Consider the following 18,243-nt stretch of genomic DNA (forward strand, 5'->3'; position numbering starts at 1 on the left):
ATGTGTTAAAGAATTTCTTTCTATGTTGAAGCCGGTATAAATAACTGCTTGTAGTTCTGCAGATTCTGTGCCTTAGCCAGAATTGTCAGTGTAGAAGCAGCTGTGGATTTTTTCTTTGAGCTGTGATTATATGATGATGAAATTCAGGTTCTCCCTGCTAAACAACTGTTAACCCCAAAATCATTATGTAATATACACTATTGAGTATGTCAGTTTCCAGTGGAGAAACTTGTTATTGACTGTGCAGATAGGATTTGTTTGATAGGATTCATTCAGACTTGGTTGAAAATTAGACCGGCTGTTTCATGTATTTGTCATTTCTGACACTCTCTCTCTCCTCCCTAGATTTTAAGTGGTGAAATCTCAGCTATAAATAATTTTCAAGGAAATAAATTGATTATGAAACCAGTTAAACTTCTCTTGTCTTCTGCTAAAATTACAAGTGACTTCGTTTCTCTTGTTTCCTGTGGACAGATGAAAACATTGTTCTTTTCAATTTAATTTTGATTATGAAGATTTTGAAACCAATTTTTACAATACTGAGTAAAAGACTGGAATTGTTGATCCCTGGTTTTGATTTACAGTCCACACTATCATAGGGAGCAATGAGTACAATGCCTGTTTAAATGTTAGTTTTCAGGTTGGAACTTTAGTGCATTCATTTAAAGTAATTCTTTATTGTCATTGGGATAAACTCACTGAGAAGTTTTTATCTAGTTTGTATATTGTAGGCTATGAAATGTGGAGTCTTTAATTCTTATAGCAGCAATTTAAATATCAGTTTAACAGTTCTAAATGTGAAATATAACCCCACTGAAGTACATTTAATTGTTAAATAGGAGAAAACTTGGTGTTCTTGGATTGTTATGATTTAGAGAAACCAACCTGAACGTGAATCAAATGATCCATTTTTAAATACCTTTTTTATAACTACTCAACTGCATCTTGCAAGTAAATACCTCAAGGCATAATTGGTAGAAGCAGTGCTTGTAAGTCCGCTCGTGACATTCCTTGTTGGTGGTGAGGAGTTTTTCATTACTTTGCAATGGAGCAGTAGAACTTTTGGGTGTGTATAGAGTTTGCTCAAGTATTCATTGTTTTCATTATTTCACTGGGGTTAGCCAGTAGAACAGTAATTAGTTTGTTGTCCTGCTGTGGGCTGAGTAACCACACCCTTAAGTTGTCATATTTCTCTTTGCTGAAAGATGCACCATTCTATTTCCAGATGCTGGATTTAATTTCCTAACTGGCAAATAATACTGTCTAACTGCATTTTTGGTTGGGGTGGTTTTGGTTTTTTAATGTACAGGTTTTTGCTTTCTAGATATTAATAAAAATACATAAGACTTGTTTTATATACCTTTTGAGTGATATGATCAATCTTTATTGGTATTCTAAGGAGCCACACATAATTTTTACTGAAGTAGTGGAATTCCATAAACAGGATGACTAGGCAGCAAATTTGCAGATGTTAAGAAAACATTTGAGTGCTGCAATTTAATAAACAAAACTCAACAGAATACCCCGACAAAGTCCACCACCAGCAAGTATCAACAGCAACCATAACACAAAAAACATCCCAAACCAAGCAACCCTTTCCCCCAGACTAACAGGAAAACAAAAGACAGCAGCATCAATAGCAACCCCCAAATAAAAAACCCTACACACACACAAAACCCCTACCCCAAACTAATCAAATCAGAGACAGTAACCTGAAACAAAACCAGGGAAGATTTTTCTTTGAAGTTGCTGTGATGCAGATGAAGAGGTAGAAAATTACACTGTGATTTGGGAGGATTAGAAAGAGAAGACTGTCACGATGGATTATAATCTGTTACTGTATTTAATACCTAATATACGTTTTTCCCCCTACAGAAATTAGCAGAGTACGGAAAGACATGTATAACGACACATTAAATGGTAGTACGGAGAAGAGAAGTGCAGAGTTACCAGATGCTGTGGGACCTATTGTACAGTTACAAGAGAAACTATATGTGCCTGTAAAAGAATATCCAGATGTAAGTATATCTTTTTAGTCCCTAATTTATTTTTTTTTTTTGATCCTTGTGCTTGTCTTTAAGTGTAGATTTCATGTGATGCTACCCTTGGATCACATTGAGTGGCTTTTGATAAGATACCTCTTATGGGGAATTAAAGTGCACTCCATTTGGTCTTTTGATTTTACTGAGTGTGATTGGAAGAACATTGTATGTATTATAAAGCCATAGACAAAGCTTTAAATTATCTTGTTCTTTTGGTACTGCCAGTGCTGACACAATGTGTATTGACTTTTATGAGGGAATTAGCTATTGGGGCAGTTCCCCCCACCCCCCCTTAGTATGTCTCTTTGCAGACCTTTTGGAGGCTACTTAATCTCAATTACAATTACTGTTTGTCCCATACATCTGTAAACAGTTCTGTTGCACGTAGAAGTGTCTTTATCTTGAGGTTGGTTTGTTGCTTGTTTTGGTTGTGGTTTGCCCTTTTCCCCCACTTAAGCAAATCTCCTTGTTTGCATGCCAATGTCATGTTCTAGTATTCTATTGTGCACCAAATTTGAGGGAGAATTGTTTTATTTAACTAAACTATTTTGAACTCCGGTGATCTGAATGACTTCCTAAAACGACTCAGAGTAAAACAGTCCTATCAAAATCCACCATAACCATTTTAATTGATAACTGACAAAATAAGAAATTCTGTTACTTTTTCCCTAATAGAATTTAGAGGTCCTGTTGCAGGAGAAGATTGCAGGGTCCAAGTGAAGCGTTTCCATGTTGAAGTGGTATAAAATGGAAAGAAGTAGAGAATATAAAAAAATTAAAGTATATGCATGTATTTTTTGTCTTCTTTGCATAATTAATCAGATTAATCTATCCTAATTGAGCTTTATTAGTTTAAAACCACTTAGAACATACAGGCTATATAATAGAACTTCGTCATATCAACTCCATTAAGAAAATTAAGCGCAAGTCATTTTTCAGAACAGAATATGTAGATAAATGTCTCTTGTCCCTTTCCAATTTTTACAAAGGTTTGTTGCTTTGGGTTAAAATACCTGTACTGGGAAAAGTGTTCAAAGAGTTTGCATTAGCAGTAACACTTCTCTTCCTTTCCTTTTGGTTTGTCTTTTAAGTAATACACAGGCACATTTGTATGGACGTGTGTACACAAGTGTGCATGCATTCATATCCTCCCAACAAATACGGTGCCCATGAAGTTGTCACTAATTTTAATAAACTCTTAGAAATTCAGAAGTTGGAGAGACTTGTGATTTTTATACCTGTGACCTGGAATAAAAGGGTAGCTCTTTCGTGTGAGATGTTTGCTACAAAAGCTAGAGCTTCTACTATGACAGTGGTGCTTGGTAATTCAGCCTTCATTAGGAAGACAAACACATTATCTGTGCTCTTACCTGTCTGATGTCTGTATTTGTTCCCAGCTACTCAGAATGGGATTTGCACAGCCTCAGTAATTGGTTAAGCAACTAGAATATACTGCTAATTACCAAAAAAAAACCTGTGGGTTTGTATTGTAGGCTCTTACTAAGACCTTTCTGCAATTCAGAAATTATGTAACTGCTTTGCATTCAGGCTAGTACAGCATTCAGAAGGTACACTGATTCCAATTTATCTTAAAAAAAAAACCCACTCATAATATTCACTTACAAAAATTAATTTCACCTGTAAAGATAATTTTATTATAATAAGTGTTACTTGAAACTTCTTATATCTAGCAATTGGTTTAATTATTACTGAGTACAGGGAAGGCAGGCTGTGGAGAGTATGAATGAGTTTGTCAGATAAATCCAGTTAATTCTTTCTATTGCTGTTGTTCTCTTACTACTTACAATCTTGTGCACCTCACAGACATAAGGATAGATAAACTTCAGAGTTATTCAGGAAAGAGTGACTACAGACTGTTTTCTGATGTAGATTTAGTAGGGTTTTAAGCAAATAGTTTTTAAAAAATCAATCTTTTATAACCTTGTAATAAACTTATCCTGGTAAATATCTTTAACAATTTCAACCATATGGAGCAGTTATAGTGAATACTGATTAGTACTATGATGTTATTTTGTGCATGGATTCACAAATTGAGACATAAAAACAATGGTTTGCCATAAGTTTACGCAAACATATATAAAGATATGTACATATAAAAGATGAAACAATAAATTTTCATTGCTGATGTCAACTTGACATTACTGTTTACCTGTTGAGTACCTACACAGAGGAAACAATGATGGAATTACAAACCTTAAACAAATATGTAAAATCCCCTGAAGTCTATTCATATATTTTTTTTTTGTGAGTGCATATTGAGTATTTTTACATTAATTTTTATTCTAAGACCATAGTTACATAGTATCACCAAGGTTGGAAGAGACCTCAAAGATCGAGTCCAATCTGTTGCCTGGGACCTCATGACTAGACCATGGCACCAAGTGCCATGTCCAATCCCCTCTTGAACACCTCCAGGGATGGTGACTCCACCACCTCCCTAGGCAGCCCATTCCAATGACGAATGACTCTCTCTGTGAAGAAATTCCTCCTCACCTCACCTCGAGCCTAAACTTCCCCTGGTGCAGCCTGAGAATGTGTACTCTTGTTCTGGTGCTGGTTGCTAGAGTGAAGAGACCAACCCCTTCCTGGCTACAACCACCTTTCAGGTAGCTGTAGAGAGCAATGAGGTCACCCCTGAGCCTCCTCTTCTCCAGGCTAAGCAGCCCCAGCTCCCTCAGCCTCTTCTCATAGGGCATGTGCTCAAGGCCTCTCACCAGCCTTGTTGCCCTTCTCTGGACATGTTCAAGTGTCTCAATGTCCTTCTTAAATTGAGGGGCCCAGAACTGGACACAGGACTCAAGGTGTGGCCTAACCAGTCCTGAGTACAGGGGTGCAATGACTTCCCTGCTTCTGCTTGCCACACTGTTCTTGATGCAGGTCAGGATGCCCATTGGCCTTCTTGGGCTGCCTTGACACACTGCTGGCTCATGTTCAGGCAGCTGTCAATCAGCACCCCCTGGTCCCTTTCTGTTTGGCAGCTCTCCAGCCACTCCGACCCTAGCCTGTAGTGCTGCATGGGGTTGCTGTGGCCAAAGTGCAGCACCCGTCACTTGGATTTGTTGAATGCCATCCCATTTGACTCTGCCCATCTGTCCAGGTAGACCACATACACAGGTCTCCCAAGGTTCAACTTCTCAAAAAAACTGTTTGCCTGAAACAGCCTGCAGTTTTTAAATGCTGGCTGTGTAGCACCTGCATTTCTATTTCTGTACTAAGTGGAAGATAGCAGAAATTTTGCTGAAAAACAACATATTTTGTATGTTGCATTGCCGTTATGTAGTTGCCATCTGATAAATGGCGTAACTGTTGGGGTGGTCTGCTTTCTGGCTCACGATTTTTCCGTTGCCAGCTACAGTAATGCAGTGATACATATTTGTGTATGTTCTTTTCTTCTAGCACCCTTGGAAGGTGTTTTTTCTTTACAGAAGTTTCTGTTTTAAAACTGAAATTTGAGCAGTTGAGCTTTTCTGAATCATGTATGTGCTCCCATAAACCTGAGAAGTTGTGCAGAAGGTACCCAGAAGAACTGTGATTTACCTTTCAGTTAAAAATGTGTTCTTTCTACAGTTAAATCTTCCTATTCTCATTTAAGTCTTCGGTGTTACAGTTTGAAGGCATTTCCAACTCATGGATAAATATCTTCCATTATAGTTAAAACCAGTAAGAAGAAAAGATGGCAGGAAAATTATTGAGCTCTTACAAAGCAGAAGAATGGAGGATATACTGTTGTTTGTGGGTGAATAGTTAATAGTCTTCAGCACTTCTTATGCTTCAGATAAATGATTAATTTTCTTGAATTTCCCTAAAGAGCTGAGCCTAAACTCTGTCTGATACCAATTTAAACAGTTTATGGAATTAGTACCTGCAAATGTTGGACTGAATAAATGGTTTTCTATTATAATCATGGCTTTATTAATAATAAGTACCCTGTTAACTCTGATTAATGTGAAATTCTGTGCTGGAACTCATCTGTGCCTCTTCAGTAAAAATGTAAGAACTCAAGTAATTATCGCATCTAAAGCAGCATGTCCTTCGAGTAAACTGAAGCTCAGAGGCCAGCAGTGATAAACTGCTTGTGCATACTTTCTGACCATTTTACTTGAAACTGTTTAATTAGTACAACAGAATGATGAACCCAGGGATTCGTTTTACTATGGGGAACTTTCTGACAAAACATTTAAATCCTTTTCCAGTGTGGTTATATCAGAGTTTAATAGCATCCCTAATATGGATTAGAAAAATGATAATATCTTCCTTTATTTATTGTTCTGATTCTTTTATTTAAGCTTCTCATTCCCTAGTGGTAAACAGGGAAAGAGGCTGAAAGATCTGGCCTTGATTACCCTTGCAGTAGGAAGGAAAGAGAGAATATAACAGATCTCTGTAAATAAACTTGGATACAGAGTAACAGCAAGGCTAAAATAAATTTTAGCAAGAGGGTCAACTACTGATACAAGTACAAATGTATATGAAAGAACTCAAATAGTTTGATTGCTAATTCCCAGTCTGAATGAAATATTTGGAAAAATGTTTTAGTGTAAGTGGAGGGAACAAGAAAGTTATTTTTGACTTTGAACTTTGAGAGGCTGTATGTTCTGTGGTTGCAAATGGTAAGGGAATGGATTAATTGAGAAAGGTTCCCTTTGTTGAGATGCTAATGAAACAGAGCCATATGTTAGTATTTCATACAATCATAGAATTGTTTCAATTAGAAAATACCTCTAAGATGGTTGAGTCTGCCCATTGACCTAACGCCACTGTGGTCATTAAACCATGTCCTGAAGTGCTATGCCTACATTTTTTTTGTACTCCTCCAGGGACAGTGACTCTGGGCAGCATATTTCAGTACCTGACCACTCTTGCAGTGAAGGAATATTTCCTAACATCCAATCTAAAATTTCCCTGGTGCAACTTGAGGGCATTTCCTTTCATTCTATCACTTGATACTGGGGAAAAGAGACCAACCCTCACCTCACTACAGCATCCTTTCAGGTAGCTGTATAGAGCAATAAGGTCTCAGCTCAGCACTTGTTTCTGCAGACTCAACAATCCCAGTTCCCTCTGATGCCTGTCCTAAGACCTGTTCTTCAGGCCCTTCACCAGCTTCATTGCCCTTTTCTGGAGGTGCTCCAGCAATTTAGTCTGTCTTCTACTGGGGGGCCCAAAACTCGACACAGTATTCAAGGCTGTCCTAGTTTAGAGTGGGACAGATGCTCTATTGCCCCAAAAGGAGCAAAAGAATGATGCTCGCACAAATGGATTAGATAGTCATGGAAAGTTTAAGTGGAAAAGCAATTAATATTCTACAAAAACTAAAAAGCATAGTGGTGAGCATATCCCAAAGCATACAGAGTTCCCTTACACCACGCCCAAAAGCCCTACACTTCCCTTCTCCCCACTGAGGGTACACTCAAAACCCCCAGGGTTCACTCTTTCCCCCTACTGCTAGGCTGGCTGCAGGCTGGCCAGGCCTGATATTGCCACCCCCACCCTCCCCCTTTCTTATCCTGGCATTAGGCCTAAACAGGCCAAAGAGCCCTGAGATACTCCCCCACCGTTTACCCCATAGGGAAGCATCTTCCACAGGAGCAGAGAGGGAAGAAAGACAAAGACAGTGACTTTGCAATGAGATTTATAATGTGGAGGATTTATGGATAGAAATACACTATTTCCTGCGCCCACCTACTGGGCTGGACACTCTGGACTCTGGAGATGTAACTCTGTGGCATCAGTTTTGAGGGCATCCAGTCTAAACTGCCACAAAGGTGCAGCCTCACCAGTGCCAAGTTCTGGAGTAAGATCACTTCTCTGCCCCCTGCTAGCCACACTGCTTGTGGTATGGACCAGAATAGTATTGGCCTTCTTGACCACCTGCACATAGATCAAGTGTAGGAAGAATTTTTTACCCTTGGTGACTAACGACTTACTGGATATTCTGTTGTTGAACATCTAATTCACCTTCTGTAAGATCAATTTCTTTTGATCCCTGGCTCACACTCAGTAGTTTGGTTTTTTAGGTGCACCTTGCAAAAGATGACATATATTGTAACAGTTTTATTCAGAAATAAGCCTGTTAAAATATCAAGAGTTTGTTTGTTCTTGGTCACAAAAGGATAGTAGACAGCCTAGAACATGTTAGAAATATAACTCCTGTCCTTTAGACTTTTGTGGTAGCTGTACAGGTACAGCATCAGCGTAGCAGTACTAGTTAACTTGGTCCTTATCTTCTTCCTAAAATAGAATTAGCCAGGTTGGAAAAGACCTTTGAGATAGAGTCCAATCTGTCACCCAACACTATCTAGTCAACTAAACCATGGCACCAAGTGCCCCATCCAGTCTCTTCCTAAACACCTCCAGTGATGGGGATTTCACCACCTCCCTGGGCAGCCCATTCCAATGGCCAATCACTCCTTCTGTGAAGAACTTCTTCCTGACATCCAGCCTAAACCTCCCCTGGTGCAGCTTGAGACTGTGTCCTCTTGTTCCCATGCTGGTTGCCTGGGAGGAGAGACCAACCCCCACCTGGCTGCAGGAATTACTACTTCTGCATTTAACTCTTTAAGCATTGAGTGCATTTAAGTTAAGTGCCTAGTCATTTATCTGATACTATTCTTACTTCTGTTTCATTCTTAATGTAAAATTTTGCTCTTCAACTATTGGTACATACTGTCTGTGTGAATAAACTAAAAGGAAGGCAGGATGGTGCTAAGACAAGTAAATACTAAGTAAATGGTACTTCCTTTGCCTAAGGACAAGATTTCCCTTAATATTTTCAAAATCACAGGTTTAGGAGAAACGAGTTGCATCTAGTACTGACACACAAGTTGAAGTTGCTTATTAGGATCAGAGTTCATGATGCTTGTACCAATACCTTCTTCAAATAAACATCACAGGATTAAACTTTTAATGATATTCAGCGTATATGTCACTTGTGGCAGAAAGTAGTGGATTGTTTTTCTTGTTTACTCACTAGATGGATTCAGTTCACAAGCGTAGGAGTCCTCTATTCTGACATTAACAGCTAGTGCTAGACAAACCTTCTGTGCACAGTGGATGAAGAGGAGTGTATGTGTGTGTAAGCCAAGTACTGAAGAAGGATGGTAGGCTGGAAAATCAGTCAAAACAGTTTGTAGATGCCTTTAGTTTTTGTGAATAAAATCACTGAAGTTTTAGTGAGGAATAAATTGGTTTTGCTAAAAGTTGTTAATATTGGGAGCTACAAAGCTAGAGGTTGCAAAGGATGTGTCCAAGTAAACATCTGTCATACTTGGTTTTGCTTGTATGGCACCTTTCATTGTGGCTAATCTCTCAATTGTAACTGTCTCTGCAGAGTTTAGTGGCCAATCTATTTGACTAGAGCTGTCCTCTTAATACTCTTTTTTGCTCTAGAGTTTTGCACTTTGTTATGTAGATTTCTTTAGTGGTGCAATCACTGTCCCTGGAGGTCTTTAAGCAGCATATGGACCTGGTACTTAGGGATACGGTTTAGTGTTGACCTTTGAGTGCCTGATAAAGGGTTGGACTGGATGATCTTAGAGGTCTCTTCCAACTGGATGTGTTCTGTGTGACTACAGTAATACTTGGGTGCATGGTTTCAGTTAATTGTGAACTAACTATAGCTCTGTTGTGTCATTTTGTCTATGCTTCCTTTTGCTGAACTGCTTTCCCTCAGAACTTCAACTTTGTGTAGTAGCTCTTGCAAGACTAAGTACCAGAGAGTTGTGTTTAAATGGAAGTCATGCAAGGTCAATTCTGGGGCAGAGAGATTCGAGGAATGCTAATTTTGTTTTTCATTGTTCTTTTATTGTTGTTTTGGGCTTTACACAGGGAGGAGGAGCTGCCTTGGAATGACACTTTTGCTTCCTGCTGTGAATAGGTCAGGTAGACTTGAGTACACCTCCTGAACATGTTGGTAGCTTTTAACAAATCAACATCCTGTGTACTTCAACTGAAATTGTGGACTGTAGTAAACATGGAGATAGATCAGTAAGGGCTAAGCATACTTAAGCAAGGTAGAGCTATGTTCAAAATACAGTTTTATAAATCACTGCTTAGGAATTAGAATCTCTAGTAGACACACTCAAAGTCAAGAGCAGATCTTCCCTGTTCAGAGAGCTCAAGTTGAATACTGAAGGACAGAGTTTGTAGTTGAGAAGTACAGTGGTTGAAGGAGATGAGAAATACAGAGAGAAAATCCCTTTCTCTCTGAAGAGGTTTTAAAACTTTTTCTTTGGTAAGTTGAGAGAGGAGTGCTATAACATTAGGTTGCTGTACTGTACCTTCCCCCGAAACATTACCTGGAAATTACAATACCATACTATTATTTTTTGTGGTTTTTTTTTCTTTTCTCCTTACTGTCTTTTTCTTCCTCCCTCTGTATCTGTTTGTCAGTAGCTTTTGGCAGGCATATTAGATATTTCTTCCTTTTTAGCACCTCTGAAGTTTAGATGCTACTATTTGCAGGCTCAGATTTTTATGGAGTTACCCTTGGAAAAGTAATTAAATATTTTCTTGTCAGAGGACAGCATGAATTCTGTAACTTAATAGATAGAACACTGAAATGCAAGTAATTATGCTTGCTCCATGTATTGCCAGTACAAGGCACACCAAACCCCATGCTGAATTGCTACTAAAAGTAGCTTTGAGTACCAGTTGAAATATAAACCTGATATTTCCCTTGTATTGCTCTTGTGTTGTACACCCAAATAATAATCAGGTTACACATCCTCTGTACTAATTGTTGTTTATTACTAGAATAACTTTCCCCACAGGCCTTGGGCATGCATATTAATAAAAAAGGTTGCCTTTTAAGAAAGAACATTGGCTAGTTTTTAAATGTGCTGGTTTTATGTTCTTCTGTTTTTGGAGCTCTTAATGCATTTTAAACTGTGTAACGCTTGTCAAGAAAATTCTAAGTTTGCGTTTATAGCATTCATTTCTGATTTGAACTTGATCCATAACTCAAATGAATAAGGTTGTTATCTAGATTTGTCCCATAGATGTTGGTCACTTGAACTTTTTCTGTGATGTTTGAGAGGAAGATTGGACACAAATACTGGCTTGTGGAGTAAACGTTCTGTTAAGATCTTTCCTTTCTCCCCAGTTTTGTTTCATAGCTTATTATTAATTAGCAATTGTAAGAATTCATGTTCCTTATAAGAGCAGTGTAAAGTACTTGAATTTTGTGAAAACACTGACTCCTTTTGAAATTTGCTGTACTTTGAAACGTGTGCATTGTTTTAATTCATATATACTCAGTATTTGCAGATAAATGCTAGTTGTTGAGCAGACAGTTCCTTCTTACTCTATAACCTGCAGTCATTTTATTGTTTCTTATATAGCATAGTATCCCCCATCTTCTAGGAAGACTTATGTACCTGTCCTGATAATGTGCATTCATCCACCCAACACTTTGATTTTTTTTTTTTAAAGACTCTATTTCTTTAGAGTACTGACATGAGCTTGATCAGTATTTTTTAGCTATGTGTTTTATGAATAATCAGAACATACTGACCTAAAGAGTCAAGTTAATTCTAGTTATGAATGTTATGACCTTGTCATGGTAGGGCCAAATAGTCCCAGCACAAACCCAGACAGACACTAAGGCATCTAGACATGGTCCCCCTCTTCCCCCTCCTTCCTTCAGAAAGCCAGGGTAATGCAGGAAAAGGAACAAAGGGGACAGGACTGTGTGTGTCTGGTAAACAACCCTGTATCTGGGATAAGAGTATGTGTTTGGGTCACAGCCTGGCAGAACCCCTTCTCATTGGGTAACTGTGCTGGTTGCAGTTGCCCTATTTGTCCAATTGAATCTTGAGCAAGATTTGTATACAGGCTGTGCCTTGCTTAGCCTTGCTCATGCCTTGTGTGCTTGAACCTGCTTGGATCTTGTCTGGTGTGAAGTTGCTTTGAGTTGCATAGCCTCGAGTTGCCTGTTCCAGCTCCTGGGATAAAGCCATGAGCCTATACACCACAGGCCGTGAGAAAAGCCAGGACCTGAGGAGTTGGAGCCAAGCCTGCTTCCCCTTGCAACCAGGATTGTGCTGTGCCTCAGTTTCCTCAGGACAAAGCAAGTGCCTGTTGTGATAGCATCGTTATCAGCCCACCATCTGCTGAAGCCAGACCAGCCATCAACGACCACGTGGCATTCCTGCAGGCAACCTGCTGTACCTGGCGCATGAGTGCCCCAAAAAAAAGCTTCTAATACACAGCAGCAGCACTCCCTACTTGGGTACAACCAGTTGTGAGTAATTAATTCACTGCCTCTTTGCCATGATGGTTCTTGTTGAGTCTCCCGCCACCCCCCACCCCATGGTTGAGTGCTGTTTTGCTCCTGGGGTATTCTTTCTGTTACATTCCTCCCAGTTTGCATAAAACAGTTAAATTGTTATAGTTGCCCAAATACTGTACATTCCCATTGTAAATATATTCTAACCATACATCAAACCATTGGCTAAATTTTGGCAATTTTCATATTAATATTTTTATTATTCGTATTCTGATTATTAATATTCTGATTATTAATATTTTGAGTATGAATATTTTTATTAATATTTTGATTAATATTGCAACATAGTTTATAAATGAAGGAATTACTATATCTTTCAACAGGCCTGTAGTGCCAAAGGGCATTGAGGGCTTCACAGTTGTCAGTGATACAGGGTTTCCTTCCTGAACTGAATTATCATTTAAAGTTTTCTTGAATATGCAACAGTTTCTTGGTTTATTTTTATTCCTTGCCAAGTGGAGGTGGTCTGGAAGTGTTAATGGTTCATGAAATAGATATCTTTGTATTGCCCTTCCAAATTTATTATTGTTATTAATGGAAATGACCAATTGTGTTCTTATTGATGTATCTTAAGTTCTGATGTGAACGGATGTATCATTCATATTACACTTCTGGCTCATACTGTTTAACCTTATGGTTTGAATTTTATAGCTTGAATTCATTCAACTATATTCGGTTACCTAGTTTTTAAAGTGAGTGTCACTTGCATTCATGTTAAAGTAAAGCTAGGTCACAATGGTAAATATGAGGCAGTTCCTCTCTTGCTGCAGTGACTGTGGTGGTCATCACAGACTTGTTGAATGTGGTAATGTCTATCTCCTTAGCTTAAAAGCCCCTGGGTAAAAGGCAGAAGCTAGTTAGAAATAAAGTCTGAGTGTATTAACTGTTGATATGCTGCTATTTTAGTAGTGTTATAATTGTAAATATTGAGGGTAATACATGCCATATTAATGTATATGCAAAGGTGCTGCTACTACTGTAGTACTGCTGCTCTTTGGTGCTGGCTAAAACGTACCTCTGTACTGTGTGTTATGAAACTTGTACCCTTAAATGCTTCCAACTAGTTGGAGTTTGAGGTGTTTCAGGCACTTTTCAGTTTTGCCTAATTAGTCTTTTTACATATAATGTAGAGAGTTAAGGGCTGGCTATGTAACAGCTTTTAGCAAAAGTCACCTAAAGCAAACAGAAAGGTTTAGACCTTAAAGCGCTAAAGGAAATGCTAGAGGGGTTATAATTTGAGATACTTTCTGCATTTCTGATGTGTTCTCCTGTGGTTCTAGGCTTCAGTTTTGCAAAATTACTGATTCTGGCAGCTGTATTTGTATATTGAACACTTCTCAGAAGGTGAATGGAATTGTTTACTTTTTCACTTAAATTTGGTCAACATTACACTTGTATTTAGAAGTATTAATTGGACAATGGCAAGTAAACATTGACAGTTACTAATGTGTGGGTTTTTTTTTTTTTTCTTTAACACTTGCTTGTGACATGTCAGTTATATAGCCCTAGTGGTTTTTGTTGTAAACTTCTGGGAGGGGGATTGCTTTTATTTTCATGAAGCAGTTAAAAATTTCTTTCTATGACATGTTATGGCATGAAGTTTTAGACCGAGTTTGAGTAATTGACTCCTAATTGACTTAATGCAGTTGTTACCAATGTGTGGATGTATATAAAAGTGAAGGAGCAAAGGAAAAGTTCTCTAATACTGGTTGTGAATACAAATTACAATGTAGTCAGATAAATTAGGTGATAAAAGTATAGTCACATGAATGCTTGTTTTGGAAGGTTAAATATCTTAATTTATCATTCCCTTCACAAATGTTGTAAAATACCCCCCCTTCCTTTTTTTTTTTTCTTCCACATACCTTTGAATATGGCCACCTTTATCCACAGAGTAATATTATACATCTTTATCAGGGATTTAGCTGCTCTGCTTCTTGGTCTGATGCTTTACCTTTTTTTAGATTTTTCTTTTTCAATTTCATTTGTCAAAATGAGTGCTATTGTGGAGAAAAATACAGTAATTGCTATTAATATAATACAGCTTTCAGGTATTCTGATTTGGGAGTTTGCAACTTCTCCATTTCCTCCCACTAATTTATTTTTGGAACACTGAATTTAGCATAAAACATTGCTTGAAAGGAGTGCAGAACTTTGTCTGAAGTTCCAATAACTAAGAGGATGAAATGGTGTGGCTACTGACCACCTCTCCTTTGCATAAACTTAAATATAACTTCAAAGCCTGTTTCTGGTCAGTTAACTCTTCCTCTTTGGGGGAAGGAAAAGTTACTGTATTTCTCTGGTATTTTCTGAAAGGGAATGGTGTCCAATAAGAGTAAGAATTTTCATTTCTACAAAGTATTTTTACAGTATCACCATTTGCAATGGTACTCAAATTTGAACATATCTTTCTCACTTCTAATTACTGAGAATTGGAAGTAGTCTATGGCAGAATTGCCAACTTTAAGTGCCTTGGGTAATGTCACATGTAGTCATATCTAATTAAAAGGTATTATTATGGAAATTAGTTGTTGGACTGTATATCCTGAGGATACTTTGTTACTGGAATATGAGTTTAATGATGTAAACTGTGAGGCTTAGAGGGCACTGCTGGAACCTTGAATTAGGTTTTGGAGACCAATTTACACACAGCACAACATGTTAATTCTCTAGATAAATGTGTCACTATTCCCAAGTAGAGCATGGAATTGAACAATTTTTACTCATCTGGTGTTATTGAAACTGATGTCTTGTCACTGTACTGAAAGCCTCATCTTAGTGAATAGGATGAAACAGATTACTCACTATCTCACTTTAGCATGTCTACTACTAGATTGTTCACGGGATCTGATTGCCTGAAAGAGTTTGTTAACAATCTTTCAATTACTGTTTAAAGGTTTTTATGACCACTTAAAGAGGGAACTACCAAACTGTACTGTGGGCCTTTAAATCATTGCAAATGGGCCTCACGATAACAGAGATTCCTATTTTAAAACCATGAAATTGTTAATTTGTCTATCTTTACAGCTTTCTCACTTACGTAGATAATTCTAAGCAATTTAAAATCCAATTATTTCCAAAATATGACAGTAATTAGATTAGTGTTTTTACATGAACAGAACATGTAGCATAAAATTAATTTTGAGGGATATTATTTTATAGTTATTTGAAATGGAATTGAAAATATCCTATTAAAATTTTCTTTAATCTTTTGACATGAGGAAAAAGGGTTAATATATAAAATAATCTGAAATAGAAAGTAAATGTGACTTTAATGTGCAGTTTATAGTACTATGTATGAAAAGCATTGAGAAAGCAGAAGTGAAGCAAATAGTGCAAATTAATATAGTACAAATGGGAGGATTTCTGTCCTGTTACGTGAAGGTATAACAATGCAAATTAAACATGCTAAAAGAACAAACTGCCTCTTCACTAATGATCTAAAATTAGTATTTATATCAACAACTCCACAATTTATAAATAGTGAAAGTGAGATCAGAAATTAGGGGATGACAGACAAAACCCAGAAGGTTTTTAACCTTGAGAATGTTTGACAAGGCATGGCTTTTGTCTCTGATACTGATAAGGTCTCTCTGGTTTGTGTTCGTGTGCCTCCTGGCTGCTTATCGAGCCTGCAGTGTTGTCAGTTCAGTGAGGAATGTCAGTGGACTGGAGGAAAAGGAACATGAAATGGTTGACACTGAGGGATGGCAATAAATGAGATAGGAGCTAAATATATAGGTTTGTGACATTCTAGCAGCTGGCTGAAGTCCTCCTGTTTGTTGCTTGTGTAGCCTTAAAAAGGAAGAGAATGCATTGTAGCGTGAGGAGAGAAAAAAATCCAAACAGCTGGTGACTTATCAGTCAGCCCTAATGACAGAGAAGGTTGTAGAGCTGGGAAGGACAAACTGTGCAAGAATGCTTTTATTAGTATCATAATTTTTTTAATTTTGTATTAATAGTTACATAAAACTATTATGAAAGGTTAAATGCTTTGATGGCTTGTTCAGTGCAAAAATAAATGAATACCTAATTTGCTATTTAAAGGACATTGTCTAAAAAGTGAACTTAGTTATTTTTGATCCAGGCAGTTTGTTAAGTGATTTTTACAGTGATTCTCTTACTGGTTTTGCATTCTTTAATGGGATTCTGGAAGTATTTTGATACTTGATTATGCATCTTGCTGTTTGATAATTCAGGAAATGAAAGTATTTTTGTAACAGATTAAAGCATGAATGTTCTTGAGCAGTGTAAGCTTTATGTATCTTAATCCTTCCCTTTATCAAAGATGTATTAGAATAGAATAAACCAGGTTGGAAGAGACCTTCAAGATCGTCGTGTCCAACCTATGTGATTTTAACTTTTGAAAATGCATCAACTATAATGCTTGGAACAGTCAGTATTTAATTAGTTAAAAACCCGATACTTAATATGTAACTTAAAAATACATCTAGTTCTTTTACGCACAGTAAAGGCTGTTAGAATGTAACCCTGAAATGAGTCCAGCTTCTTAGTTGGAAGGTTAATTCTCCTTGATACTGTCTGATGCTTTTTAGTTGATAGAGGTTTGTTCTCAATTACTGGTTTAGCTCTTGAACCCAGGCTTGATTGCTTTTCCTGAATCATAGCCATCAATTCAGTCCAAGAGGAGTGAAGAGCAAAACCTCACATGTATCTCCTCAACAGGTAAACTAGTAATGAACAGCCTTTCTGTCCACTCTTTCATATCTGTAATAGGAGTCTTGTGTTGGTGAGGCATGCTAGGGGCAGTCCACTATTGTTTTATTGGGAGAAAAGGAGCGGGACTAGGCTTTCTATGAAGGAAGATGTAGGCTAAAGAGTGAAACTGTCTCCAGCATGAAAGCTTTCAATTGAGTGAATGTCAGTGTTTTCTGTGCATAGATGTGGGCAAGCTCCTTGTTTGGCAGCATAATCTGACACTGAGAAGAGATCAGGAAATTTCAAATCTTCTCTTCTTAGGAGGAACTGGTATAGGCCCTTCCTTAAAGTTTGTTGGAGTGTTTATAGTCTGATAGCTTAGTGGCAGCTTTTTAGAATACTGCAAAAATGATAGATGAGTCTCATTTTTTCTTAATGTTAAGAGCTGGTTTTCTTTGCCACCATAAAATCAGCTTCTCCTTGTTACAGTAGTACTTATCAGAAGGATTTCCTTTCCATTTGAGATGATGTTACATTAATTTATTATCTTTTTATCCATTTATCTTTTCTACTGAGAGTACAAAATAGGTGTACTATATGTAGCATGACAATGCACCTGATACAGTTTTCAGGCCTTGAGTAAGAGAGGGAGGTATGAGCTTCATGGGTAAGGGAATTTGATGTGTTGTGTTTAGTCAGACTTACTTTTTTATATACCTCTGTATAGAGAGATTTATGATTGTGGAGTTACACAGTCATTTGAAAAGATCTTGGGTTTAGTACATGATACCATTGAGCTGAGGGTTACTTTTATAATTAGCATAGCAGTACTTTGTGGATCTCTGTTTTAATTTCTGTACATGGTTTAGAAAAATGCAAATATTACTTACGTGGTAGGTGATACAAAGATATCAGAAAATTCTAACTTAATAAAATTGCTTTTACTCATTGTACCTTTGTGATGATTGTTATTACTGTTTCTCCCAAGGGACTGTTTAATTCTGTACAGTAAAATACAGAAGTGCAGAGCTTTTATAGATTTGTGCTAAGTCAGTAATTTAAGAATCATGTTCATTCACTCAAACTTTTGTAGTTCATTCATCTGACTTCCCTAAGCATTGCAACTTTTGTAATGTTTTAAAATTACATGACATTGTCAGAAAGGTCTTCATGGCAGCATATATAATTAATTTTAAGAAAAAGGGGTTGCTTTCTAGCTTCTCTCTCAAGGTT

At 37.4% G+C, this 18,243-nt stretch overlaps 1 protein-coding gene across 9 annotated transcripts in view; it reads left to right on the forward strand.

Annotated features, from left to right (window-relative positions):
* The window catches only part of QKI (QKI, KH domain containing RNA binding), a 162,139-nt gene that overhangs the window by 30,394 nt on the left and 113,502 nt on the right, over positions 1-18,243 (forward strand). For all 9 annotated transcript variants that reach the window (XM_068152913.1, XM_068152920.1, XM_068152927.1 and 6 more), the window contains exon 2: positions 1,876-2,018. In XM_068152913.1, coding sequence (XP_068009014.1) covers positions 1,876-2,018 — 143 coding nt within the window. The remainder of the gene's footprint in view (positions 1-1,875; positions 2,019-18,243) is intronic.

Source organism: Melanerpes formicivorus, unplaced genomic scaffold (assembly GCF_026170545.1).
Source record: "Melanerpes formicivorus ecotype bairdi unplaced genomic scaffold, bMelFor1.0.p_v2 SCAF_2, whole genome shotgun sequence".
NCBI classification, from domain to species: Eukaryota; Metazoa; Chordata; class Aves; order Piciformes; family Picidae; genus Melanerpes; species Melanerpes formicivorus.